The following is a 23,862-nucleotide window of genomic DNA, read 5'->3' as shown; positions in this document are numbered from 1 at the left end:
ATCCATCAAGCTCTGTGGTATAGCCTAGTATCCCATAGTTCATCCCTATCTGCCCATTCTACGCATCTTTGTATACCTCAAATTTGGCGAGTTCCAAATCAGGGCTTAAACCAATGAAAGTTCTGCACATCCATGACTTCTTCATCCTTGGGCTCCGGCGGAAAATAATGGTCGTAGCCAAGAGGGGTAGATGTGTCTACAGAAGAGACTCTAATCCAGTCGATGTTGTCCTCCGTTGAAAACATGGCGAGCTCTTCGTTCGTCTCTTCGATCACCTTGGTGAAGTAGGCGTTTTCTTCGTCGGTCCAGACACGAGATGCTACGTAGGCGGTGAGTTCGGGGTCCTCGACCTCGCCGTTCTCGAGGAGGCTGATCTCGTCGTGGTGATAGTTGTCGGCTGGGTCGAGGTACAGAGGTTCCATATCGGCAAGGACAGTCTTTTTGTTAGCGAGGATAACGGGCGAGTCCTCGTCCTCAAATCTGACTTCCACAGGAGCCCAGAAGTCGAACTCCTCTCCCTCTATGGTGTCAATGTCGTCAATAGTGAGATTGCCGTCTTTGCCCAAGTCGCTGAGGGTAACGGAGGAGGGGGTGTCTTCCTTATCCTTCGCCTCTGCATCACTGACCTCAAAGGTACTGTCGGAGTAGGCTGGTGGGTGAGGCATGCGGCAAGGCTCAACGAGGTTATCATTAGGCCAAGGCTTCTTCTCGATGTAGTTCTCGGGCAGGTCGCGAGGGAACCAGCAATCTCTGCCGAAGGATACTGCAGGAATACATCTCTGGAGGGCCCAGACTTTGGGGTCAGGATCAACGGGATGACCGCACTCGGGATAGACGTATCGAACTGCTCTGCACATGATTTCTTGAAGCTCATTAGCCTTTTTAGGAGGTATTAGGAGGAGTAGACGTAGGATGAGAATGAGGAGGAGGAGGAGGAGGAGGAGGAAGACTTACCACTTCCTTCAAATAGCAATAATAGCGACAAGGAATACGAAGTCCAAGAACACTTCCAATATTCGAATTTATGGTATCTCAAATTCCGAGACTCATCGCAGTTTGTGTGATGATTTATTGCTGATCAAAGGAGAAAAGTCGTTTGCAAGAGCAACAATGCTTCACTTTGTTGACACCGGCGGGAAGAGTCAAAGAGATACAATAGCGGAGGTGGGTATGCAGACGGGTGGACACATGAATGAACATTCTTCTTCAAGATGGGCACTAGCATGTATGCAAACGGTCTTTATTAGCTAGAGTTATACAACATCTTTGGTGTGAACTTGAGATATCTTGTCAATGCTTTCAATGGTATAGTGCTCGACGATGAACATGTTTTGTGATATATGATTCTACTGTCGTCTGTATATCACTCCTATTTTACAAAATCTGATCAGTTAGACTGCACCGGCACTTTAGGAGCATTTAGCTTTATATTGTAGTCCCTTAATGACATATGATACTCAATAGAAGCAGCTGGGCTCATCATTACCATAATATCATGCTTTAAACAGCCATTAGTGGATGACCTTGGAACTCCTAATTGGCAATGTCTCCATTTCATGTACAGTCAGGCGGAACATACCTGTCATAAGTAGTTGCATTCAGGTCTGTGAATCAGTCGAGGGTGATGCTCAAATTCATCTCATCCTACGTCTCTAATCATAGAGGCCTGCATCACTTGCGAGGTCTTTATATCCGTTCGTCATAGCTCTACAATAGAGTATCGTTCCGATTGTCGGCCTTTACGTCATAGCTTTTATATAAAACAAAACGTAAGTTCATGTGGCCATGGAGCATACGTAGTGTCATTTTATACGAATGCGCTCATCTGACAGATACATCCTCAGATTGTTATCTTTCAGTACATCGGGCATGCTATGGTAAAGTGAAATTATGAGAATTGTATAATACTGCGCTCAATGTTATTAATTGCAAAGATGCAGTTAGATATTTAGTGGTTTTGTATACGTGAATCAGAAACCAGGGGTTGATGGTGATGAGGCAGCATAAGCCATTAGAGCTCCAGCAAACTACTTTACCACAAGGAGACCAATCTCACTAAGTCACTTTACAAGAAGACAGACTTTGATCAATGATTTTCCACTTCATTCTAGTCTGGAGGTTAAGCTCATCACTAGCCTATATAACTCATCCCCTGCCAAACTCATTGTTGATGCCTTCATCATACTTCTTGTGAAAGAATTCGCCATTCAAGCGCCGTGTTATACCAATCCCAAACCTAGAACTCCCAGGGACTTTTGACCGTTGACTCAGTACAGTAACCTGAGGACTTATCCGTTTCCCCCCAAAACCCTATAAATGCACCCCAATTCCCGTAAAAAGCGACTGCCCGTCGCGTTGTAAATACTCCCGCTGCCCTTTGATATTGTTGAAGACCAGACTTGGTCAGAAAAAAGAAGATAGAAAACGAGTTGAGCCAACATGTGGCTTTTCGCGTAAGACGCTGTTTGGTATCTTGGAATGTCATGAATATTTCACAAAGGCAGTCATTTAGTGACGAAGTCTCGTTGTAGATGGTGCTTAAGAAGGAGTGCCGCGCTCTTCGACACGTTCTCCCTCAAAGCTGTACAACCGCACCTCGCCATCTTCACTGCCACTTGCCATGCGGCTGTCACTCAGACCAACACAGGTGACTGGGCCGGCATGGCCAGTGAAGCTCCGCTCACACTTTCCAGAGCGAGGTTCCCAGATCTTGGTCATGGAGTCATTAGCCCCTGTGACCACACGAAGAGTGTCACCAACAAGGCCCCAGATGCCCTCAACATGACCAAACATGCTGCGGATGCACTTGCCAGTGGTAGTGTCCCACAAGCGGACCGTGTTGTCCAGTCCACCAGTGAGCATGTAGCGTGGGGGTAGCGGACGGTCGGGGTCGGATGTGAAACCCGAGCCATAAGCCGCCCGAGCATCGACAGGCTGCTCGGCAGCCGCTGCAGGGGGGCTGTTACTTCTGCCACTGGATACGGATGCAGTATCTGTGTTATCCAGTTGAGGCACCTCATCAGGCTCAAAGTCGGCAGGCATCAGGAGAACTTGCTGGACCTGGCCAACATGGCCAAGGAATGTCTTAATACACTGCTTTGAGTCGATGTCCCAAAGCTTGACCGAGAGATCATCCGAGGCCGAAAAGATGACACGTGAGGGCGAGTCAATTCGCACGTGGTTGACCCAGTCAGTATGACCTCGAAGACAGAATGTCTGCTTGGTATCAAAGCTGAACACCTTGACGGTCTTGTCGATGGAGCCAGATGCCAGAGTACAACCGTCGTAGTGGACTGACAACACACCCTCGGTATGGCATTGGAGTGTGTTCAAACACTCTCCTGTTTGCCAGTTCCAAATCTTGATGGTCTTGTCAAAGCTGCCACTGATCAACTTGGAGTCGTCAAACTGAAGAGTGCGAACTGCCGAAGTGTGTCCCCGAAGCGTGCGCATAACTTCTCCAGTCTCGATGTTCCAAATCTTGATGGTCGTATCATAGGAACCTGTCGCAAGGATGTTGTCGTCAAACTGGAGACAAGTAACGCCATTCTCGTGGCCTTTGAAGGTCTTGATAGAGCAGCGACCAGTCTTCCAGTTGTACCCCACCTTGAAACGGTCGCGATAGACGTCTTTCCATGGTCGAAACTTGCGTTCTTGTTCGAGCTGTTGTCTTGACTTTTCTCCGTTGCTCACACGAGAGCGTTTGGCAACTCGATCATCATGATGGTGTTCGTCTTCGGCTTGTCGTTTTCGTGAATCACTCGATTGTGTCTCAGCCTCGTCGACAATCTCTACCACGTCGGCGGCATTCGGTTGTCGGTGAACTTGTTGATGGCGGCTCCACGCCATCAATTTTTTCTTCTCGAGAAGAGGCAGACCCCAACCACACTTGGTGCATTTGCGATCAATGTGTTGCTCGCACATGCGGTGCCATACCACGTCGTCGTCGGCGAGGTTTCTCCATCTGCGGCTGACTTGAGCGGCCTTGCAGAGAGAAACTGTGTCGAGAAATGATAGGATCTTGTAGGAGAGTTCGGTAGGAAGAGCGGCGAGGAAGTCGATCTTTAGTTGTTCTTGTACCTCGCGTGATACAGTAGAGAGTTGAGGGAAGCAGCATTGTGTGATGATGCCCTGTAGCATCAACTCACGATGTTTTGATGGGGCAGCAGAAAAGAGAGACCATACGTGAGTGATGGCTTCTTGGTCTGCGGATGAAAGGCTGTTGAGTTCCTTGGTGAATGTTAGCATAATCTATCAGGGTATTCGACTAAGAGTCACGACAAGCAGAAGTGGCTTAGGTGGTTGAGGTTGGGGAAACTGGACTTACGGTTTGGATGAAACCCATCTTGGTCTCGTCGGCGGCGCGTCGACATTTCGAGTCGGGTCGGTGACGATAGCAAAACTTGCTGTTGGGATCTCTCTTTCGAATCGCAGTGGTGTTGTTGGGACTGGGAGATAGAGGCATGGCTGTCTTTGCCTTGCCAAAGGGTGCATAGAGGCCAGGAATATGTTCCTTGAGGAACGGGCTGACGGTCTTGCCGACCAATTCGGAAGGCATCTTGACGAGACGTGGGTTGATTTCTTGATCGGATCGGTGTCTGTCGCAATTGTTTTTAGAGGGTTGTTGGGAAGAGTTGTCGTCGAGGTGTTCGGAGTCGATGTCGGAGACTTTCAAAGAGTGGCCGTTTGTAGGAGGAAGGGGTGAGGATGAGTCAAGTTCTGTGGACGGCGCAGAAGCATGGCGACTTGTATGATTGCTTATTGTATCTGGAGTAGGATGCGAAGCAGAAGATGAGGTAGGTATAGAAGAACCAAGAAGAGTTGAAGCACCGGGGGTTGCGACAGATGAATCGGAGGAGGGCCGATGGCCGTTGACGAGCGAGGGGCTTTCCATGGCGCAGGCGCAGACTCAGAGGCACAGGAGTATGTATGTAAGTACCAGAGTGTAAAACACAAGCAAGCAAGGGCCTGGGGGTGGGAAATTGGAGTCGCGCGATAAGAAGGTGAGATATCGTAACTCGCTGGCCTTGATCCGGGGAAGAGTGGCAGAAGGGATCTGAGGCAAAGTGACTGGTGGATGGCGTGCTATGTACCAACGGCAGCACGAGCTTAGACCCCCGGTCAAGAGGCGGTACGACAAGACAAGACAAGACTACCTATGCCGATTGTGCTTGGCTCCAGAGCGCGCTAATTGGATTGCGGAAGGAGGCGAGACAGGATGTGATTTGTGGTTTTGTCTCCGAAGGTTGTCGAGAGGATTCGAGTTGGCTGATTGTACAGTACAGTACGTAAAGGTAACGAGTGTCTTGTTGGTGTGAAGAGTGTAAGTTAAGAGACCCAATCGAGTGTGACGTTTGGCCAACCTTGAGAGAAAGATGGTTCGGGTCGTCGGGGAGGGCCCCCTCCTTTCCGTTTAAGCTGAGCCGACTCGTGCCAGAAATTCCCGTTTTTTTACATACTAACACCCAAGCCAAGCCAACAATCCAAGTCCCAAGTCCCAATTGTCTGGCCAAATGGCGGGGGAATGACAGGGAAAGAGGGTCTTTCACTACTCCGTACAACCTCGATTTTTGATTGTTGACCAATCGAAGTTCCGGATAGATAGCAACTAACAAACTCATATCAGTGTTGTTCCCTATCCCCATCACCCCAACACTCTCTATCGTTCTGTTATCTTTCAGCTCCCTCTTCTCATCCTTTTGTGCGACCACATCCTTCTTTCCATTCCAGATAACATGTACCCCCCTGTCAGCTTTTCCTGCACTGATTTGAGTTGAGCCCTGGAGGCGTCTGGGCTTGTTGATTCTGTTCAATCATCTCTCACAACCTCTTTCAAATTTGGGACCGAAATGGCGTTATCAGCGGCCGATCTAACAAAAGTGGGGCTGAGACACGGCACTCGGTCGGTGTAAGTCAAGATGGCGGCTCTGCTGAGCGATACAAAGTTGATGGCATTCGCCACTGAAGCATCGCCAAGAGAATTGATATGGAATTTGAACATTTCAATATCAATCTCATGTCAGGGACAAGGCACGACGTCTCACAGCATCATCAAGGTATCTGACGCTATCGCAACTTGGCTTCTACCAAGTCATGCACCAGAACGGGGCGTGGACGGGGCATGACTGATTTAGACTTGGACCCTTTGAGACCCTCAGAGAAAACTCCTTCTGCAATAAGAACGGCACTGGCTAGACTGGACTGGCCACTGGTGGTCTCTTGCTTGAATACGATAATCCACTCCACGGTGACTTACATTGAATTTTCGGTGTTGTCGGCAGATGAAAAACAAAATGGATCCTCGAGTGCCGCCGTATCCTCTTCTCTGTTACATAACAAGACTCCATCGTCAGAATTCTCTTCCCAAGTCTCCTCTTTTTTACGTCTTCTTTTCTCCTAGACTGGCAGACTGGGCTTTCTTTTACTTTTCTGCTGCCCCTCTTTTCACTCGAAGCCTGCAGCTGATCATTCTTTTAACCTTACGTTCTTTCAATAGGCAGTTGTCCTTCGTGCATATACGCCACAGACAGCCACGATGTATGTACGATAGACTCATACCTCAGAGTCATCAATGCAGATATTATGCGTCTCGACAAGTTCCACTACTAACAAGATCGTTTATTGTTCTGGAATATGTCGCCTGAGATGATGTGCTTTTGCCATGTCAATTGACCTCTTCTCAGTCCCATGTCACTATCTTTGTCATCACGAATCTTTCGCCATCCCGAGATCCGAGTCGACTCATCTTCACCCTGGCAGCTTATCAACCACTCAACCCTGATAAACCAACACTTAATCAACAATCACGCAAGAAAAAGGGGATTTCTCTTGATCCGAAACCTCCGTATCTTTCGACTCATTAACTTTGTCTTCTTGCTGGCATTGGCTCATAGTTAATGTTTGATCATATAGCCAAGTCGAGACCTTGTTGCTCACTTTGCTCTTTGAGCACATCATCAGAGGCATGACCATGGCGCTGAACCATAATCCCATGTCTGGCAAATGGAATTTGGAGATGCCATGATTCTCGCTACTGGGTGAACCCTCTTGAACTCACGTTGCCCCCTTTACATGGCCAAGCTTCTGTTTTGGTCTTGGTTCATCATCTCTCTCATTCTTCTTAGTTCTTATAGTACAATCCAGGACTCTGCTACAGTCGATCATTGACGTGTCATGATTGAGGATCGTCATATCCTAGCTCACTGATGGCCAGGCTCGGAACTTTTTCTTCCACTCGAATGTATGTGTTTCGCACAGATCGCAGGGCATGCCCATGCAAGACCATCTATAGAAGCCCGTACAGGCCCTACCAGCTTCCATAGATGCCCTCAGCCACAGGCTCCCTACCTACCTACCTGCCTTGTCCTTCTAGGCGCGCGCTGCAATCTTGTTTCAGAGAGCATCGCGACATTCTACGGCGGTGTGGCGAAATTCGGAAACAAAGCAAAACATCCTGCCTCGCTGGTGTTTCTGGCTCGGCCCAACGGGCACAAATATGCAGCTAGAAGATTTTGCAAGGGAGATGATATCTGGTTCTCGCCATAGTGGCAGATGGATGAGGAATCAAGATCAGGATCTTTTGCATCGTAGACTGAGCTGGGCGCAATCTTGAGGTCGGGTTTGTCCCGACTCTTGCGCGATGTAGATGCTTCAGCGGTGAACACGTGAATTATGCATGAATTGATGGTGATGATGCGCATCACCACCATTAACGGAGGACTCAGCATGGGGGCTTCAGATTGGAATGTGACACAGTCAGATAACCCATGCCTCACTGCAACCTTTCTATCAAGTATCAACGATGACCGATCTGACATGCATTTTGACGCGATCACGACCCTTCTGATATACTTCGTGAAGCTCAAATATGCGTGCATAATGAGTGTATAATCTGGTATTAGCATTTGACGCTTCATCAACAGCCTCGGTGAGATGGCCGAGTTGGTTATGGCGCCAGGTTAAGGTTAACCTTAACACCAATTTCCTGGTGGAGCAATCCTCCTGGGTTCGAGTCCCAGTCTCATCAAATTGTTTCTTTTTGCATTTTCGATCACCTGGTTATCATCAACTATGATCTAGTGTTTTTTTTTTTGTTTCTTTTTTTTTGGCTTTTATGACGCTCTCGACTTCTCCCTGAAGCTTGGGCGCTAGTTCAATTTCAGCTCACGGTTCCTGAGTGTCAAGCTGCTATCGACCTTAGCTAGCTCCCTAACATCGTCACAACAAACATGACTTCATCTATGATCTAATCATATCCCTAATTCACGGATAGAAACATCAGTTTCCGTCTTTAATTTGCTTCTTTCGCCAATCTCCCTTCAGACTCCACCACGGATCATCTATCCCTTAAAGCACTGACCTCGATTCAAAGGCTAGCAATACCTCAGCATCATCGATCGTTGATGCAACTCTCCCGTTGTCTCATTAACGAAACTCGAGATCGAACTCCACTACAGTTCAGATAAACCACTTAACGCGTCAAGATCATGTAAATCGCGAATCGGTCGCGGTTAGTTGCTTGCCACTTGCATCACAATCGCCCAGCCACGCGACAGCTGATCTGGAGATTAACCTCTCGGATCGAGGTTTTCAATTAAGAGATCAGGGGTACTGGGATCTGGCTCTTAAGTGCTTGCAGCAAGGCTAGTAGCGAGCCGTGCTGTTGGTCCTGAGGAGATGATTCATTGAAGTGGTTATCCGTCAATGTCGTCATGGATAGATGCTTTTGTTTGCGGGCCATGACGGAATAGTCGTTTATGGTGAGAACGGATGTTTCAGTTAAGGAGAAGAAACGACATGTATAAGAAGAGTTGTCTTCTCGAGTTAGAAGAAGAGAGCATTCTCACTATCACACAGTATTCACTCTCATCTCCAACTCACCACTTACACCACAACCACTATTCACACTCCACCAACAATATTCATCATGTCTTCCGACGGTCTTCAAGATGCTCCCTCCGCTGAGTTCCAGGACGACTCTTACGTCTCTCGCCCTGGTGAGAAGGAACAGCCCATCCCAGTTCAGTCCGACTCCGATCGAGTTGAGGATCCCATTGACGGAGAGCAGGCCGACACTGACGCCCAGCTTGGTATGTTCAACCCATTTCCTCTAGTATAGAATCTCCCTAATACGATTACAGAGCGCGATGATAAGGATGCTATCGACGAAAGTAACATTATCGAGGAGCGTACCCGAGGTGCTGCCCAGCCCAGCGGTACTTACCAGGAGCCCGGTGATGAGGAGGGTCTCCCTTCTGACACTGGTCGAAGCTCCAACTATTAAACGAGTTATGAGAGCGTGAAGGCGATTTTTGGATAGCGAATGGATTTGTACAATAGAAGTCTCGAATGAAATGACCTTTGACCAGTTGTAATGATCAAATTCGTGAATGAATTAACTACCGATGGATCCCTCAAGAATCGATAGGTCGTCCACTTGAGTCAAGAGTGTTTCATTTACATGCATTGTTCGACAACCACTCACTCCTGTGCTTATGTAATAATCATTTATGATGGCCTGGCTTTAGAGAAGAACTTAGCAGTAAACTAACAATTTTACCTGACGGCAGTGACAGCATCGGATTCTAAAGTCAAGAGTGTTATTTTGCTTTGTCAAACAAGGTTGTTGATTGATGTGTTGTTTTTGAGGCATGTAACGCGAGACTGCTATTCAAGCTACATCTGTTACAGCCTTTCTCTATTTACATCACGATTCTGGGCCTCGCCCTACCTTAGGTAAATATGATCTAAATTCTTCTAAGAGACTGTCTCTGTAGAAATTGAATACAATAGATTCACCATTCTCGAGATGAAAGTCAGGCTACGGCAAGCTTAAAATCAAGACTGGGGGTTTTTCATCTAGTATCGACATCTATCCTAATAAAGTGAAGGATTATAATCCACAGCAGTTGCAAGTAACACAATCCAAGCAAGATATGAGTATTCACAATAACTTGAACGTAAAGATGGAACATTGATACTTCGACCGCACTTACACGAAATATCGAGATCCAGGGTAGCCCCCACACATGTAGCTCCCCCCGCCGGGACCGCAACGGGAAGCCCCACTCACCCGCATCGAAAATCTCGTCGTCAACCAAACCAAAAAAAGTGACCCGCGCGATAGCTACAACTTTTCTCTCTCGTCAGCTCGACCTTTCGTATTTGTCGCAACAGATGCAAACATGGCGGCAGATAACGAAGCTCCTGCCGCGAGCAGCGCCAATGAGTCTCGTCCCTCGGGCGACAACAACAAAGCCTCTAACAGCAATGGCTCTGAGAATCGTCGCAACCCGCGCCATGACCACAGAAAGCCAGGCAAAGGACGATCAGAGAAGGGTCGCGGAGAATGGGGGTAAGTCATAACCTCAATTGGCAAAATGAGTACAGTCGCCAACGGCGCTAACCAGATACTAGTCGTGAGAAGGGCGACAAGCGCAAGAAGAATGATGAATTTAAGGAGTTTAAGCGTCGCAAACTGAACAAGAAGGGCGATTCGGCTGATGGCGAGTCGAGCAACAATCCCTTCTCCAAGGATGAGATTGCTGCCGAGGAGCGACGACCCAAGCGAAAGGTTGCTGTCATGATTGGATATGCGGGCACTGGTTACAAGGGCATGCAGGTCAATGGCAACGAGAAGACCATTGAGGCCGATCTATTCAAGGCGTTTGTCGCCGCAAGCGCTATTTCCAAGGCCAATGCCGACGATCCCAAGAAGTCAAGCCTTGTTCGATGCGCTCGAACCGATAAGGGTGTGCATGCGGCCGGCAACGTCATCAGTTTGAAGCTTATCATTGAGGACGAGGATATTGTGGACAAGATCAACGCCGAGCTACCAGAGCAGATTCGAATCTGGGGTATTCAGCGAACGAACAACGCCTTCAGCTGTTACCAGACCTGCGACTCAAGATGGTACGAGTATCTTATGCCTAGCTACTGTCTTTTACCTCCCCACCCCGAGTCTTTCTTGGGTCAAAAACTGGTTGAGTTGGCCAAGGAGCATGGTGTTGAGGATCAACTGGCTGCTCGAATGGAGGATGTCAAGGACTTTTGGACCGAAGTGGAAGAGAAGGAGATCAAGCCCATCTTGGCCCGGTTAGACCCCGAGACCAAGGCTGCTGTGTTGGAGAGAGTCCACGTTATGGATGATGAAGAGGTTGCTGCACGCAAGGAGGCTGCGAAAGAGACTGAGGAGAGCGCGCCAGCGGAGGAGAAGCCTGCTACTGAGACCCCCGCTGGTGAGGCTGCTGAACAAACCACAGAGTCCGAGGCTCAACAGTCGGGCCTTGTTCTGGAGAGCCATAAGCCTAAAAACCGCGAGCTTGGCCCCGTTGATTTCGCTCTTCGAGACATCAAGGCAGCTTATGTTGCCGCTAAGCGACGATACCGTGTCAGCACCGAGCGTCTGAACCGTCTTCAGGAAGCCCTCAACAAGTACAACGGTACAAAGAACTTTCACAACTACACTGTTCAGAAGTCGTTCTTCGACCCCTCGGCGAAGCGACACATCAAGTCATTCGTTGTCAACCCCAAGCCCATCATCATTAACGACACAGAATGGCTGTCTCTCAAGGTCCACGGACAGAGTTTCATGATGCACCAGATCCGAAAGATGGTTGGTCTAGCCAGTTTGATCGTCCGCTGTGGCACTCCCATGGAACGTATCAACGAGAGCTACCAGAACCAAAAGATGGCTATCCCCAAGGCCCCCGGTCTCGGACTCCTGCTTGAGCGACCCGTCTTCCACAACTACAACCGAAAGGCCACCGAGTCACTCGGAAAGGAAGCGATCGACTTTGACAAGTACGAAGAGAAGATCCAAGCCTTCAAGGACAAACAGATCTACACTCGTATTTTCAGCGTGGAGGAGAAGGACAACTCGTAAGTACTGATGTATGCAACAAGTCGGGCAGGGCTAACAAGACACGGCAGGTTTCACATGTTCTTCAACCAGATTGATCAGTTCAAGACAAATCACTTCCTGTGGCTCACAGCTGGCGGTATGAAGGCTGCCGAGATCGCAAGGGACACGACAGGTGAAAAGGTGCAGCAGGACGTTGATAAGCAGCTCGGTGATGAGGATGAGGAGGACCCCGAGGGCGGTGAGGGTTAGAATGTGTAACAGTAAAAACTGGACAGAGGATCAGGTTGTTTGATACGAAATGTTGTAAATGATGCATTGTTTCATCATCGGACGTCTCGGGGCTGTTTTCCACCATTGAAGTGGTTGTGAGTGTGGTTGAGCTGCAGTAGTTACACGGCTTCGTGTCTTAGATTCAAGCAGAGTTGATTTGAAATCATGCATATTCATAAGTAGATGCTTCTAAAGTGCTGTGTAACTCTTGACTTGATTGCTTTCTTTTCATTGCATCAAACCACGAAACACGGGATGCTGTGTAAGTCAGGTTGATTTCCCTTCTGGGCGATTGGTGACCAGACCCACTGACTTCAAGGTGAGTCTCGGTATACCCATCTCAAGCCTCAGGCACCCAATCCTCACCGACGCACGGACCGCCCACAATCGAGCGAGGGTTGAAAACCCCAATTTAGCGACTTTTTCGAAATTGGCTACTATCAAAAATTCCCAACGGCCCGCGAAACACCATCAACTTCGTCGTCGTCAATCCCACGTAGTCGAACCAGCCGTCAAAATGAGCGCCCAGGCCCTTAACAAGATCGCTCCCAACAGCCCCTCGAGGCAGAACCCCTCCGAGCTTGAGACCAGCATCGCTCAGGCTCTCTTCGACCTCGAGTCCAACACCTCCGACCTCAAGGTTGCCCTGCGACCTCTGCAGATCGTCTCTGCCCGTGAGGTGAGAATACCATGAAAAGAATTCCGAACTTGTGTACTCGTTTCGAGAAATCCTGTTCCCACATGAGAGAAATTGCACTGTTCCTAGCATTGGCCTCTCTCCGTCTCCCGACCGCGCACTTTTTCCCGTCGATATTCGAGAGATAATTGACTTGATGCTGCGCTTAACACATGTCGTTGGGGCGGAGGATGTGCCAGCCGGAGTATCATTGACTTCTGTGGAACAGGACGGGAAGCGGTCCAAGGTTTCGTCCTGGAGCTCGCATGCTGACTTGGGATCTTGACTAGATCGAGGTTGGCCACGGCAAGAAGGCTATTGTCATCTTTGTCCCCGTCCCTTCCCTGCAGGGCTTCCACCGCGTCCAGCAGCGGTAAGATAACCCCCCATTCTTGATCTCTCTCAACTCAATACTCATACTCCTCAGTCTCACCCGTGAGCTCGAGAAGAAGTTCTCCGACCGCCATGTCCTGATCCTCGCTTCTCGCCGCATCTTGCCCCGCCCCAAGCGATCCGCCCGCTCCCGCAACACCCAGAAGCAGAAGCGCCCCCGTTCGCGAACCCTCACTGCCGTCCACGATGCCATCCTCGAGGATCTCACCTACCCCGTTGAGATCGTCGGCAAGCGTGTCCGCACCAAGGAGGACGGCTCCAAGACCCTCAAGGTCATCCTCGACGAGAAGGAGCGTGGTGGTGTTGACTACCGCCTCGACACCTACTCTGAGGTCTACCGCCGTTTGACAGGCCGCAATGTCAACTTCGAGTTCCCTCAGAGCGGTCCCGCCGACTACTAAGTCTGCGTTGTCATTCGAGATGAAATAGAAGAAATGACTATTTTTCCCTGATTCGGGCTGGGAGTGTTTTTTCATCAAATGGTTGGTTGGTCAAAAAAAGGGGCTTGGCGTCTTAAAGAAAGTAGCTTGATAAATGGTACAAGCAAGCTGCGTATGATTTGACAAGACAACTTAAACACTTCTTCCCGTCCATGTCTTCACTTCGTCCAATTACTGGGTATCTAGATCTATGTCTCATGTGCATGCCTTTTCTATGTTCAATCGTGACTGATGCGGCCAACTCCAAGCACACACCAATAAGCCAGCTCCCTCCTCTCCTGAGCATCCTTTTCCTTTGTAGATACTGCACTGACGTCTTGTTGGGAATCAGGCTCCCACTCCATTCTCACAAACATGGGTATTTCTAGAATATCCTCATCCTCCTTCAGTGGACTCTTGTCCTTCTGACCGTCAAGTCGTAGTGAAGCGGGAACCACTTCCAAGATGATGCTGACCCAGTTGCGCCCGCGCTCCCAAATCTTACCGGCTTCAGGCTGACCACTGCTCTCTTCACCTTTTCGCTTCTTGTCTCTGTCATCGTCCTTCAGAGCATCGTCCCACATATCTGTGTTTGCATCAATATCAAATTGAGGACACAGAATAGTTACTTTGCTGGAGAATCTGCCAGGCGTACTATTCGGCGTAGCAAGTGTGACCTTGATTCCATCGAACAAAGGGTTCTTGAAGGTTATAATGTAATGATGCGGGGTGAGGGGCTTGAGCGGTCGCTCTTCTAGAATTTGAGGACGCTGCGTCGTAGGGACTATTCCAACGGTGGGGTTGAGAGGCTTGATGGTGATCGTAGGGATATACGCCTTTGCGACAAGCCTGATTTTGAAGCGTGTCGATGTGACCTTGTTTTCTGGCTTGGAAATAATATGCCGGCACACAGAGCAACGCTTAGACCGCTTCGTTCTGAGAAGATGCGGTATGGGCCGTAGACCATCTTGGAATCTCTGAGCCTCTGCTTGTTCTAGGTTTTGCTGTTTGGTAGCCGTAGCATCCCACCCTTCTTGGTGCAGTTTCTTGATCTGAGCTGATTCATCCAAATCAGCCAACTTGAGACCTTCTTCTGCCGAGAGAGCTTCACGCATCACATCCGAAGGACCATTGCGCTTGCGGGCATGTCCGTGACCAGTGTACATAGCCATGATACGAGACAGCGACGCTGCAGGTGATCCATAGCCAGTAGTGTCGTTAAGCGGAGATATACCGCTGGCGGCAGCATTTGTGTCTGCAAGCTGCAACTGGTAGAATGACTTCAAATTGGCATATTGAAGGTCTGTATCGACATCGCTATCGGCAAGAGGTGGCTCATCTGGGTTCTCCTTGCGACGCTCCTTGAGTTCCTTCGCTGTGAGCTTGAGATCTCCTCCATTATTGATCCTTGAGAGCTGCGAGTGAATGCCGTTAGGTTTGTCAAACTTGATGCCAATCTCGGTGGAGGACCAGTTGCAGTACTGGCAATACAGTGCATATTGAGGTCCTGGGATGTCGGCGCCAGGGTGTGACTGGTCTCTCTCCACGGGTGTTTCCATAACCTGGACAGGGCCAATACACACGGGACATTGGAAACAGCTTCGGGTACATCTAGGAGGCGCAAGTCAGGCTTGGTCTGGACCACCTCTTTGTGTTATTTACCTATTCCCGTCGCTGCGCAAGTTACTACTGGGGACCTCAAACAGACAGTTTGGGCAGTAATATGTGACAACCTCCTCGTTCACACATCGCGGACATCGTATTTGCTGGCAGTCTTCGCAGTAAAGGAGGTACTCGAGAGGGTAGAGGCTGTAGTTTGAGCGAGGATCGCGGGGGTCAAAGGTACGTTCGTCGGAGGATTGTGATTGACGCGCTTGGGGGAGATCGGGGGGAGAGTTGTCGGAACACGGACATTGAATGTACGTGTAAGGTATCACGAGCGCCATGACAGTGGAAGGTCGTGGAGTTTGGCAGACTCGGGTTGAAGTTGGGAAGGGAGCTGTCTTGAAACTGGGGGTCTTTGTTCTCGGTGTGAGGTGAGTAGAGCTATGGTCACTTCGGTGAGGGGCCAATCAGGGGTTTTACAAATTCATTCAACTAAATGAGTGAACTTGTAGTAAGAATAAAATAATCATGCACTTCTATTTGAACTTGACAAACTGATTTATTTAATAAGACTGCAAAAAGCAAGTGAAAAGCGTTGGCTGTCTTCAACACTCTCACGCTCAGTCTCAGCCAGGCCGCACTGGGAATATTGGAGAGCTGAGTCGGTTTAACTTAACGCTCATGAATACCAGCTGTTTTAACTCGGGATCATGCGTATACTCTCCTAAAACTTATACTGACTGACATACAAGAGCTATTTAGCAGGGCTTATCGATATGAACATCATGACCCCTGGAGTTGTGCGTCTTCCTCTATGCAACCCCGGAACGCGGTACAGCAGCCAAGGGCTCAGGCACCTTCTACCCATGCGACATCCCCCCATGTAAGAAGAAATGCGGCGATTCAACCTTTGACAACGAAACAAGTGACGCATCTCCTTTAGTTAATGGTTGCCAAACCATTATCAAGAATATTGAGGGAGATGCTGGCACCTGGTGGAAACATCTCGTTGTTTGGAAGCCGCATCGTGAAATTTTGACCTTGGGTACCTGTGCATTCGGAATTGAGGCTACCGCGGTCACTGTGAACGCCGATCTCAACTTCGGTGGACAGGATGTCATCGGAATGATCAACACTGTCGTCGAGAAATATATACGGCCAAGGCGGGAAGATCGGTGCTAATGGTGACTTGAGCTGTAATGGCACTGTCAAGAACTAGCCAGTTCGGTGGGGGATCTATCATACTTGAACAGGCTCTCTGTACTATGCTGCGCCTCTAAATAAATATAGTTAACTTGAACTAGAATGAGAGCGGACTTGGGACTATTTGGAGAATTTAGTCATCTTTTTATTCTTTCTTTCACCAAGAACTAAAGATACTGCCATCATATCCGCTTTCCAGCTGGTCAGTCTTCTTCCTCCTTGAAAAAGGCAACTCTGACTCCATTCTTTGGCGTGAGAACAATATTCGCTGACAGGATACCCATCTCATCCGGTTCCATGCGTCGCTCAACTCGCGCAAATTGTTGAAAGATGCGCACAAGCGTATAACCCATCTCTGTGAGAGCAAACTGCTGCCCAAGGCAGATTCTAGGACCACCATTGAAAGGAATGTAGGTCCAAGGACGAGGTGACCATTCTTTGTTGTTGACGCCGCTGGCCTTCGTCTCCGATGCGTCCGCGCCCTTCTCAGCAGTGTGTAATACTGAAGGGTGCAACCAACGCTCTGGATCAAAAGTATTGGGATCCGGAAACTTGTCTCCATTGTTATATGTGGCTGGATAGAGGTCGTTTCTCCTCATCATCACAAGTGGCGTATATGCAATGATTGTATCCTTCTTCACTGAGATGAATTGATTGCCATCTGACCCTCCACCACGAGGCAGCGATGTGTCGTCCAGGGCGATTCGCATGTTGAAAGGAATGGCTGGGTACATGCGAAGGGTCTCATTGAGGATAGCCTGAAGATATTTCATTGCTTTCAACTCTGCAAACGACGGATTCTGGCCAGGCTTGACATGTTGAGCAATTTCCTGGCGAAGGCGACGAACCATGTCCGGATGGCCTGAAAGCTCATGTAGCACCCATGAAAGAGTGGCTGCCGTTGTATCTCGACCAGCGAGAAGTACAGCTACAAGTTGATCCCGTATCTGTTTAGCATCTCGTGTGTATAAAGCCAGAGCACTGAGGAACGTGTAGCCGCGATCAGATTTCGTGAGCTTTTCTAACTCGTCGCGCTCGAGGGACAATGTTTCAGAGATAAAAACTTCCATGAACTTGTTAATAGTGTTGAGGCTGGAATGATATGACTTCAACGATACGAACGATTGGAGAGGTCTGATATACTCATGGTTAAATGATATTCAACGAAGGGGAATGGGTCGAGGAAAGGTAACTTGCCCAGAAACGGTGATGAGACGCTGCACCCTTTGTATCTCTGCGAAAGCTACCGCAAACTTTATTCAAAGAAATCTCGCATCAGCAGAGGTTCGAGACTCATCAGCGCACATTCACGTACTTGTTCTCTGGGGTTATCCAAGCTGTTTATAGCTTGCCCAAACAGAAAGTCCGTGGCTACGTCGAGGGTAAAGCGGAAGAAAAGATCTTTCACATCCACGCCAATAGGTTGACCCTCGGGACCTTGGAGCATTCTAGTCAATTTAACTGTGTGCTTCTCAAAGACAGCCAAGTCTTCAATGCGCTGACGAAGAAACAAGGGTTTGATCAACCCTCGAGCATCTTGCCAAAGTCGGCCTGTACAGTTAGGTCAGCAGCCGTCGTTGTCGCAATAGACGCAGTGACCTACCATCAGTCGCAAAGATGGAATCTCCTAGGAATTCCTTCCAGTCATGATAAAACTTTGGTCCTTTACCATAGTCAGAGAATTTGGTGGCCAGGACAGCTTTGATATTCTCATGATCTGCGGTGAAGATAACACGGTCACCACCAAGAACAACCTCAGCAGTATATGGCGCCGTTCCTCGCCCGTAACGACGGAAGATCATGGACCATAACTTAAGGTCTTGGTTCGTTGAGTTGTAGTATGAGGACCAGACAATAAAGTCGATTCCGAAGGGTAGATACGTGGGAATACGTGGCGCAACAGAAATTGGTGGAGGCACCAGAAGTCGATTGAGGATGCGACGAGTAAAGTAAATAACAATGATATACAGAGCCAGACGATAGGGATGGTGGATCGCGGCATGAAGCATGTAGATAGAAGAGTCAACAAGTGATATAACTGTGTCTGACATGGTGAGTTTTGGGCAGAGTGGATGGGAATAGGTGGCTGTTACTGTAATAAGAGTGATTTGGTACTTGAGAGGAACAGAAGCAGGAGAAAAGGGAAAGGAAGTAAGCCGACTTATGTAGGAATATGAGCAAAGAGCAGTAAGCTCTCACGTGAAGCACTACTTTATGGCTTTGCCAGCCAAGCATACGAAGCCCAGTCACTTTATCGACCCTATTGGGCTTAATTGAGGATATTCAGTGTTGACAATTACGGAACTCGTGGATATTAACGCCTTCCAGGATTCTGATCTGTGAAAACCGTGTGTAGGAAAAGTCATGTGAGCACAGAGCTATGTAGAACCATCTTCTATCTAATTCCGGACTTAGAGGCATTTCTAGGCAGGCGTATGTTTCCAGTTTCCCCTACTTTCACACTCTAGCTGAGCTATTCAACCCAAGTTGGTTCACCTGGTTGACCACAGTGGCCATTGTCTTATCCGACAACACATTGGGTCCTACTTTGTGAATCAAATCCCCTACAAAAGGGAATGCCATATCTGGGATACTGGTCATCCCCATCTTCAAATATGCATTAGCACCCCAATGACAAGTGAGCCAGAACCACAAAATGACCCAGGTATAACCCACAAGTCGTTTCCACAACTTGTCAACCTTCTTGGTACCGCCGAGTCTACCGTAGATATTGATAACGATATCTTCAAAGTGAATAGCCATAGCGTTGCCAACAAAACAGGTAAAAACAGATAAGAAACGATCATTGAAGCTATGGAAGCGATTGGCAGGCATCGTATAAGTCATTAGACCGTGTGTGATGCCGCTGATAGCGAATGACACATAGAGCTTGAAATAAGAGTTGAAATTGGTTCCAGGTCTCAGGTTTAGGAACCTAGCAAGAAAGTCGCTGTACCCGGCGAAGATCTTGAAAAAAGACCGTTAGTGCGGTTCGCTCATTGCCGGCGCAGGAAACTTACCTTTCTGATAAACTGATGCCAAAAGGAGCCCCAGAACTTGCGCACGCTTGTGGCTTTGCTGATGTCTCCAAACGCCGGAGGCCAGTCCTGCATTGGCTATTAGCATATTTATCACTCTCAACGGCAATCATCAGGAGAACTCGCCTTTGGCTCACAGATGCCCAATAACACAGAGACAATTGAGGCAAAACAATAGTGCATTTGAATGGGGAAGTACAATTTGGCTCCAGCGCAAAAGGCATTAAGAAAAGAACCTGACCATGTGCGGGCTCTGAGATCCATGAAGGCCATGTTAATTCCTTCATAGTGGTGATATGTATCAAAATACGTGTAGAGCAAGTCAGAAAGGATGTAGCTCTTGGCCCATTTCTGAAACTGATATGCCAAGAAAGGCCATTTGCTCTCAGGTGCTTTCATTGAGGGAACACCCTTAACTTGGAAATTCCAGCCAATGCCTCGCTGGGTCGCGAGTAGCGACAGGGCCCAACGGAATTTTGCAAAACCAAAGGACATGGCCATAGCCTCTTGACGAGGCTTACCATTACGCCAATAGTCTTTTTCTGGGACTCCAAAGAGAAGTTTCTCCAAGGTCCCGAGAGCAACAGTCCAGTGAGCACCAGCAAGTGCGCGCCCTGCGGCTGTATTGGCAAAGTGTGTAGTGTATGTGGCACCCAGGAGGCCAGCAATGATAGGGACAAAAATGTGTTTCCGCAGTTTGAACGGTGGTAAAGTCAATGCCAGAAGTTGACTCAGGGGTAGTAAGAGATGAGGGAGAAAAGTCCCGTTGATGGGATTGATGATATCTTTGCTATCCATGGCGAATTTTAAAAGCCAGATAAACAAGTTGAAGGATAGTGATGTGTCTTCGTGTGGGTATAGATAAGGCAGATAGAAGTTGAGCCACTAAGTTATATAGTATAGCTCGAGTCTTTATCTTTGTGCTTGCTCTTGGGAAAGGTGAAGGGAAAAGGAATCCTATAAGGTGCGGAGAGGATAGATGTAAAGCCCAAGCTTGATCTGGGCGCTTCAACAAACCTGAGAGAGCGGGGGAATCTCTAGACCCCGTAAACTCGAAGATTGTTGAGTTACTGGCCACACCAAGCAACCATCACCGGACCCCTTCAGCAGGATCAACGCGCCTACTTGCCGGTGAGGAGACGGACGTCCGACGCCCGCGAAACAGCAGATCATCACACTTCAAGTTGAGGGAGATGTTTGAGGCTTTGGAATCTTACAGAAGTTCCACTAAGTGCTGACGTGTTCCGCTGCAACTATACGAGTATCGGTGTATGCCGTGTCTGATATGAGGACGGCAGTCTTGATTGTAAGCGAGTTGCCATATCTCTATGGATAGTAAAAGAAGGCGACTGATCACCCGGATAAGTTACCGGCAGCCGTTGTAAGCAGGCAGCTCGACACTAGTTATCTCATGAATCCAATCCAAGGAGTGTCTGTACGACAGATACTGCGCCCCGTTTACCCCATGGGGTTCTTGACTGCCTACAGCCAGGAAGGCAGGTCGTTATCAGTCTATCCAGACATGTCTCAGCCAGTGAAAGGATGAGAATAGTTTGCACTAAGCTCGGGCGGCAACACTAGTTCCTCCAACCATGGTCGACATGGGGGTGAATCGGTGATAAGCTAGGACCGCATCTTGTGCGCGAATTTCGCAAAGTACCGCCCTTCACTCTAACCTTTTGTTGCTTTAGTTGACATCGGACATGGTCCATGATCCTACGGAAGGACATTTTCGGCTTACACTTTGCATGATGGTTGCATCCACCTCAGAATTAAGGGATGGACTAGGGGCTAGATGCATAGATCGATGGAGGCTCTGCAACTGGTGGGGTTGGGGGGTAGGTTTAGCTGGCCAGTCAGAGGACCATTTTAATAACGTCACAGTTGCAGGAACTTTTCAATAAACATTGTTTTGATACGTCACCAGAAGGAGGAATACGCTCGAGTCGGGCTGACGTGAGAAACGCCATCATCCTGCCGCTTTGTTTTCCGAACCTCAACAGACCGCAACGCTCACGCATTCATGCTAGATAGACACATTTTCTAGAAACCCATGTCATTCTTCTTGTAGAGGGATAGCCATACCGTCTGAGTCTATCTGCTAATCACGAAATATTCTCTCGCTACTGTGGCCACGCACAAGACAAATAAAAGCAAACAAAATTTTAGAGATGGTCATATAATTAGCTCATAATTGGCTCTTGGATCAAATTTCTATTTGACATGGTAATTGAGCCTGAATATCCATCAAATACATTGTAACGGCTTGATGAGCTACCGGCATAATATTTCACATAAGCCAATGTTGCTGATGCCACGGACAGGCATTTATTCATACAGTTCGTGCCTTCAACTTAGCCGTGACTCTCAAGTTGCTCGTAGGCCGCGCAATAGCACGATCGGTCATTACCATGGCCTCATCACTACCAGGACATAGCTCAATATCATATGTCGTGAAAATGTTGGCAAGAATTAGATGCATCTCCGTGAACGCAAGGCTAAATATATCAGCTTCTATGTCATCAGGCCTCGGATGGTGATACTTACTTTTTCCCGATGCAGTCCCGAGTACCCTTGGAAAATGAGACAAGCCAGTGATCTAATCCTCCGTCCTCGAGCCAACGCTCAGGCTTGAACTCCTGGGGAGAATCAAATAGATCTGGATCCATGTGAATCATGAGGTGACTCATTCCGACGACTGAACCAGCAGGAATGGTCTTGCCAGCAGAAGGCACAGTTAAACCACCGCGAGGGACAACCCGGGTCAATCGACCGGGAATGCCATGAGAAAAGCGAAGCGTTTCTTTGATGAAGCCCACCTACATATAAATTAGTCTGCTATGAAATTGTTAAAGGGTAATCAAACTCACAAAGTATGGCTGCGCTTCGATCTGCTGAATTGGCATGCGCCCATTCTCATCCAATTTGATGCTATTCAACTCGGCCATGATGCGAGACTGTACATGTGGATATTTGTGAAAGTAATAAGTGGCATATGTGATTGTAGTGGCAGTCGTCTCGAGGCCGGCAATCAGTAGTGAGACGCCTTCATCAGTTAGTTCCTTGAGACCAAATTTCGACTTGATGCCTCTTTCTTTCTCGCTCTTTTGATTGGCATCAAGGAGACGGTCAAATATTGTCTCATCTTTTGCTGACTTCGGCTCACGGCCCTCCATGTGGTAGTCCGTTATGGCCTGAGATGCTTCTGCTTCAGTGAACTATGAGTTTGGATTAGTATGGGTACTGCCACCCACTCGAGCTAGTTACTCACGTCAATTATTCCCACCCAAGACTCGTTCATCATCCTAACAAGCCATTGAGGCATATTCATCATCAAGTTACGAATGGCGCCAAAATGAATGGAAATCCAAACTCCCTTGGTGAAGCCACGGATCTCCTCGATTTTTTCCGTAGCAAAGTCTGGCATCTCAATCAAATTGAGACACTTTCCAAAAATGACTCTTGAGATGATATCTCCCTAAGACACTGTCAGTGTGGTTGAAGGAAAAGCAAGAATTGGACCGGTCCTTACAGCATAGCAGTAGTAAGCCTCCTGGATTGGGATGACTCTTCCTTGGTTCACAAACTCGGTGATCTTTTCAAATACTCTGCCAAGTTCCTCGTACATGAGATCTTCCAACATGTTAATACGGCGCTTGGAGAAAGATGGGTTGAGCATCTCGCGCCTCTGGCGGTGAACAATGGGGTCCAGCAACACGTTAATAGCAGTTGGCACGCCAAATGAGTAGGCAAAGGGGTCCTTCGTAAACTTTGTCTTCTGGCCGTAGATCCTACGCCGCGAGGTTAACAGAAAAGTCAGATATGTGTGAGTCTCTGATACTTACTCATGAAAGACTTGAGGATCTTTGATGTGTACCTCGTTGGGGTTGATTCTCACGATAGGACCTATACTCCTGTTAGAATCGGTTTTGTGCGAGTCAAACTCTCAGAGGGCCCAATCTTACCATATTTTTCGTGAAGACCTGGAAGCCTCTCTAGCATCTTCCCTCCCCTGATGGCTTCAAAATACATCTGATAAAGCCACGAGATACGGCAGAGAAAAGGCCCCGGAAAGGGAGCCAGAGGATGGAAGGTCAATCGGTAAATGACCAGGAATAACATGTACAGGAGTGAAAAGCCAGTGTAGGCAACAACCAAAGCCACCAAACGGCCTTGGAAAGTCTCGGGCAGAGGGCCCAAGACGTCAGTGATGGTGTTCAGGATAGCCATTGTTCTGTTGCTGGTGGACGATGTCAAGTGGTATGTGCTAGGTAAGCTTTGGGATGGAGTTTGGGAAAGTAAGAAGCTTGGTATGATGAATACTGTCTCTTGGGACTGGGAAATGATTGACTACTATCCGTAACCTAGAATTAATTGATAGAAGTCGTCAAAGAC

At 48.3% G+C, this 23,862-nt stretch overlaps 12 protein-coding genes and 1 non-coding gene across 14 annotated transcripts; 5 read left to right on the top strand and 8 right to left on the bottom strand.

The window, feature by feature from the left end:
• Positions 1 to 98: 98 nt before the first annotated feature.
• On the bottom strand, positions 99 to 857 carry FVEG_05552 (hypothetical protein; the record flags this gene model as incomplete). The annotated part of the gene is made up of 1 exon (XM_018893794.1): positions 99 to 857. The coding sequence occupies one exon, from the start codon at positions 855 to 857 to the stop codon at positions 99 to 101; it is 759 nt and encodes a 252-aa protein (XP_018750704.1).
• A 1,023-nt stretch (positions 858 to 1,880) lies between these two features.
• FVEG_05551 (F-box and WD-40 domain-containing protein MET30) lies at positions 1,881 to 5,958 on the bottom strand. 2 transcript variants are annotated; one of them, XM_018893793.1, is made up of 3 exons: positions 5,364 to 5,958; positions 4,328 to 5,305; positions 1,881 to 4,230 (listed from the first exon to the last, which is right to left on the bottom strand). In XM_018893793.1, the coding sequence occupies exons 2-3, from the start codon at positions 4,892 to 4,894 to the stop codon at positions 2,539 to 2,541; spliced, it is 2,259 nt and encodes a 752-aa protein (XP_018750703.1). In that variant the 5' UTR covers positions 4,895 to 5,305; positions 5,364 to 5,958; the 3' UTR covers positions 1,881 to 2,538. The 2 variants fall into 2 exon arrangements, with proteins under 2 accessions (XP_018750703.1, XP_018750702.1); XM_018893792.1 differs by having other exon boundaries at positions 4,328 to 5,958.
• FVEG_15668 (hypothetical protein) lies at positions 5,611 to 7,950 on the top strand. The gene has a single exon (XM_018904858.1). It carries the CDS (start codon positions 6,282 to 6,284, stop codon positions 6,642 to 6,644), a length of 363 nt encoding a protein of 120 aa, XP_018750699.1. The 5' UTR covers positions 5,611 to 6,281; the 3' UTR covers positions 6,645 to 7,950.
• Positions 6,021 to 7,082, bottom strand: FVEG_05550 (hypothetical protein). Its single transcript, XM_018893791.1, has one exon. The coding sequence runs from the start codon at positions 6,991 to 6,993 to the stop codon at positions 6,793 to 6,795; it is 201 nt and encodes a 66-aa protein (XP_018750701.1). The 5' UTR covers positions 6,994 to 7,082; the 3' UTR covers positions 6,021 to 6,792.
• FVEG_05549 (hypothetical protein) lies at positions 7,413 to 7,727 on the bottom strand (the record flags this gene model as incomplete). The annotated part of the gene is made up of 1 exon (XM_018893790.1): positions 7,413 to 7,727. One exon carries the CDS (start codon positions 7,725 to 7,727, stop codon positions 7,413 to 7,415), a length of 315 nt encoding a protein of 104 aa, XP_018750700.1.
• FVEG_15667 lies at positions 7,927 to 8,026 on the top strand. Its single transcript has one exon. It is a non-coding gene; the product is annotated as a tRNA-Leu (tRNA).
• Positions 8,027 to 8,067: 41 nt separating this feature from the next.
• FVEG_05548 (hypothetical protein) lies at positions 8,068 to 9,368 on the top strand. Its single transcript, XM_018893789.1, has 2 exons — positions 8,068 to 9,089; positions 9,141 to 9,368. The coding sequence occupies exons 1-2, from the start codon at positions 8,927 to 8,929 to the stop codon at positions 9,281 to 9,283; spliced, it is 306 nt and encodes a 101-aa protein (XP_018750698.1). The 5' UTR covers positions 8,068 to 8,926; the 3' UTR covers positions 9,284 to 9,368.
• A 719-nt stretch (positions 9,369 to 10,087) lies between these two features.
• Positions 10,088 to 12,316, top strand: FVEG_05547 (tRNA pseudouridine38-40 synthase). Its single transcript, XM_018893788.1, has 3 exons — positions 10,088 to 10,354; positions 10,417 to 11,880; positions 11,932 to 12,316. The coding sequence occupies exons 1-3, from the start codon at positions 10,185 to 10,187 to the stop codon at positions 12,110 to 12,112; spliced, it is 1,815 nt and encodes a 604-aa protein (XP_018750697.1). The 5' UTR covers positions 10,088 to 10,184; the 3' UTR covers positions 12,113 to 12,316.
• A 222-nt stretch (positions 12,317 to 12,538) lies between these two features.
• On the top strand, positions 12,539 to 13,907 carry FVEG_05546 (40S ribosomal protein S7). Its single transcript, XM_018893787.1, has 3 exons — positions 12,539 to 12,812; positions 13,100 to 13,182; positions 13,237 to 13,907. The coding sequence occupies exons 1-3, from the start codon at positions 12,651 to 12,653 to the stop codon at positions 13,601 to 13,603; spliced, it is 612 nt and encodes a 203-aa protein (XP_018750696.1). The 5' UTR covers positions 12,539 to 12,650; the 3' UTR covers positions 13,604 to 13,907.
• Positions 13,735 to 15,611, bottom strand: FVEG_05545 (hypothetical protein). The gene is made up of 2 exons (XM_018893786.1): positions 15,284 to 15,611; positions 13,735 to 15,232 (listed from the first exon to the last, which is right to left on the bottom strand). Exons 1-2 carry the CDS (start codon positions 15,565 to 15,567, stop codon positions 13,861 to 13,863), a joined length of 1,656 nt encoding a protein of 551 aa, XP_018750695.1. The 5' UTR covers positions 15,568 to 15,611; the 3' UTR covers positions 13,735 to 13,860.
• Positions 15,612 to 16,632: 1,021 nt separating this feature from the next.
• FVEG_05544 (hypothetical protein) lies at positions 16,633 to 18,480 on the bottom strand (the record flags this gene model as incomplete). Its single annotated transcript, XM_018893785.1, has 4 exons — positions 16,633 to 17,492; positions 17,552 to 17,672; positions 17,745 to 17,980; positions 18,033 to 18,480. 4 exons carry the CDS (start codon positions 18,478 to 18,480, stop codon positions 16,633 to 16,635), a joined length of 1,665 nt encoding a protein of 554 aa, XP_018750694.1.
• A 406-nt stretch (positions 18,481 to 18,886) lies between these two features.
• Positions 18,887 to 20,265, bottom strand: FVEG_05543 (hypothetical protein; the record flags this gene model as incomplete). The annotated part of the gene is made up of 3 exons (XM_018893784.1): positions 18,887 to 19,396; positions 19,450 to 19,545; positions 19,621 to 20,265. The coding sequence occupies 3 exons, from the start codon at positions 20,263 to 20,265 to the stop codon at positions 18,887 to 18,889; spliced, it is 1,251 nt and encodes a 416-aa protein (XP_018750693.1).
• Positions 20,266 to 21,799: 1,534 nt separating this feature from the next.
• On the bottom strand, positions 21,800 to 23,697 carry FVEG_05542 (hypothetical protein; the record flags this gene model as incomplete). The annotated part of the gene is made up of 7 exons (XM_018893783.1): positions 21,800 to 21,965; positions 22,015 to 22,286; positions 22,338 to 22,685; positions 22,739 to 22,945; positions 23,000 to 23,258; positions 23,313 to 23,373; positions 23,433 to 23,697. 7 exons carry the CDS (start codon positions 23,695 to 23,697, stop codon positions 21,800 to 21,802), a joined length of 1,578 nt encoding a protein of 525 aa, XP_018750692.1.
• Between the last annotated feature and the right edge of the window lie 165 nt (positions 23,698 to 23,862).

The sequence above is a fragment of the Fusarium verticillioides genome, chromosome 3 (genome assembly GCF_000149555.1).
Source record: "Fusarium verticillioides 7600 chromosome 3, whole genome shotgun sequence".
In the NCBI taxonomy this organism is placed as follows: domain Eukaryota; kingdom Fungi; phylum Ascomycota; class Sordariomycetes; order Hypocreales; family Nectriaceae; genus Fusarium; species Fusarium verticillioides.
This window is presented reverse-complemented; position numbering and strand designations above follow the sequence as displayed.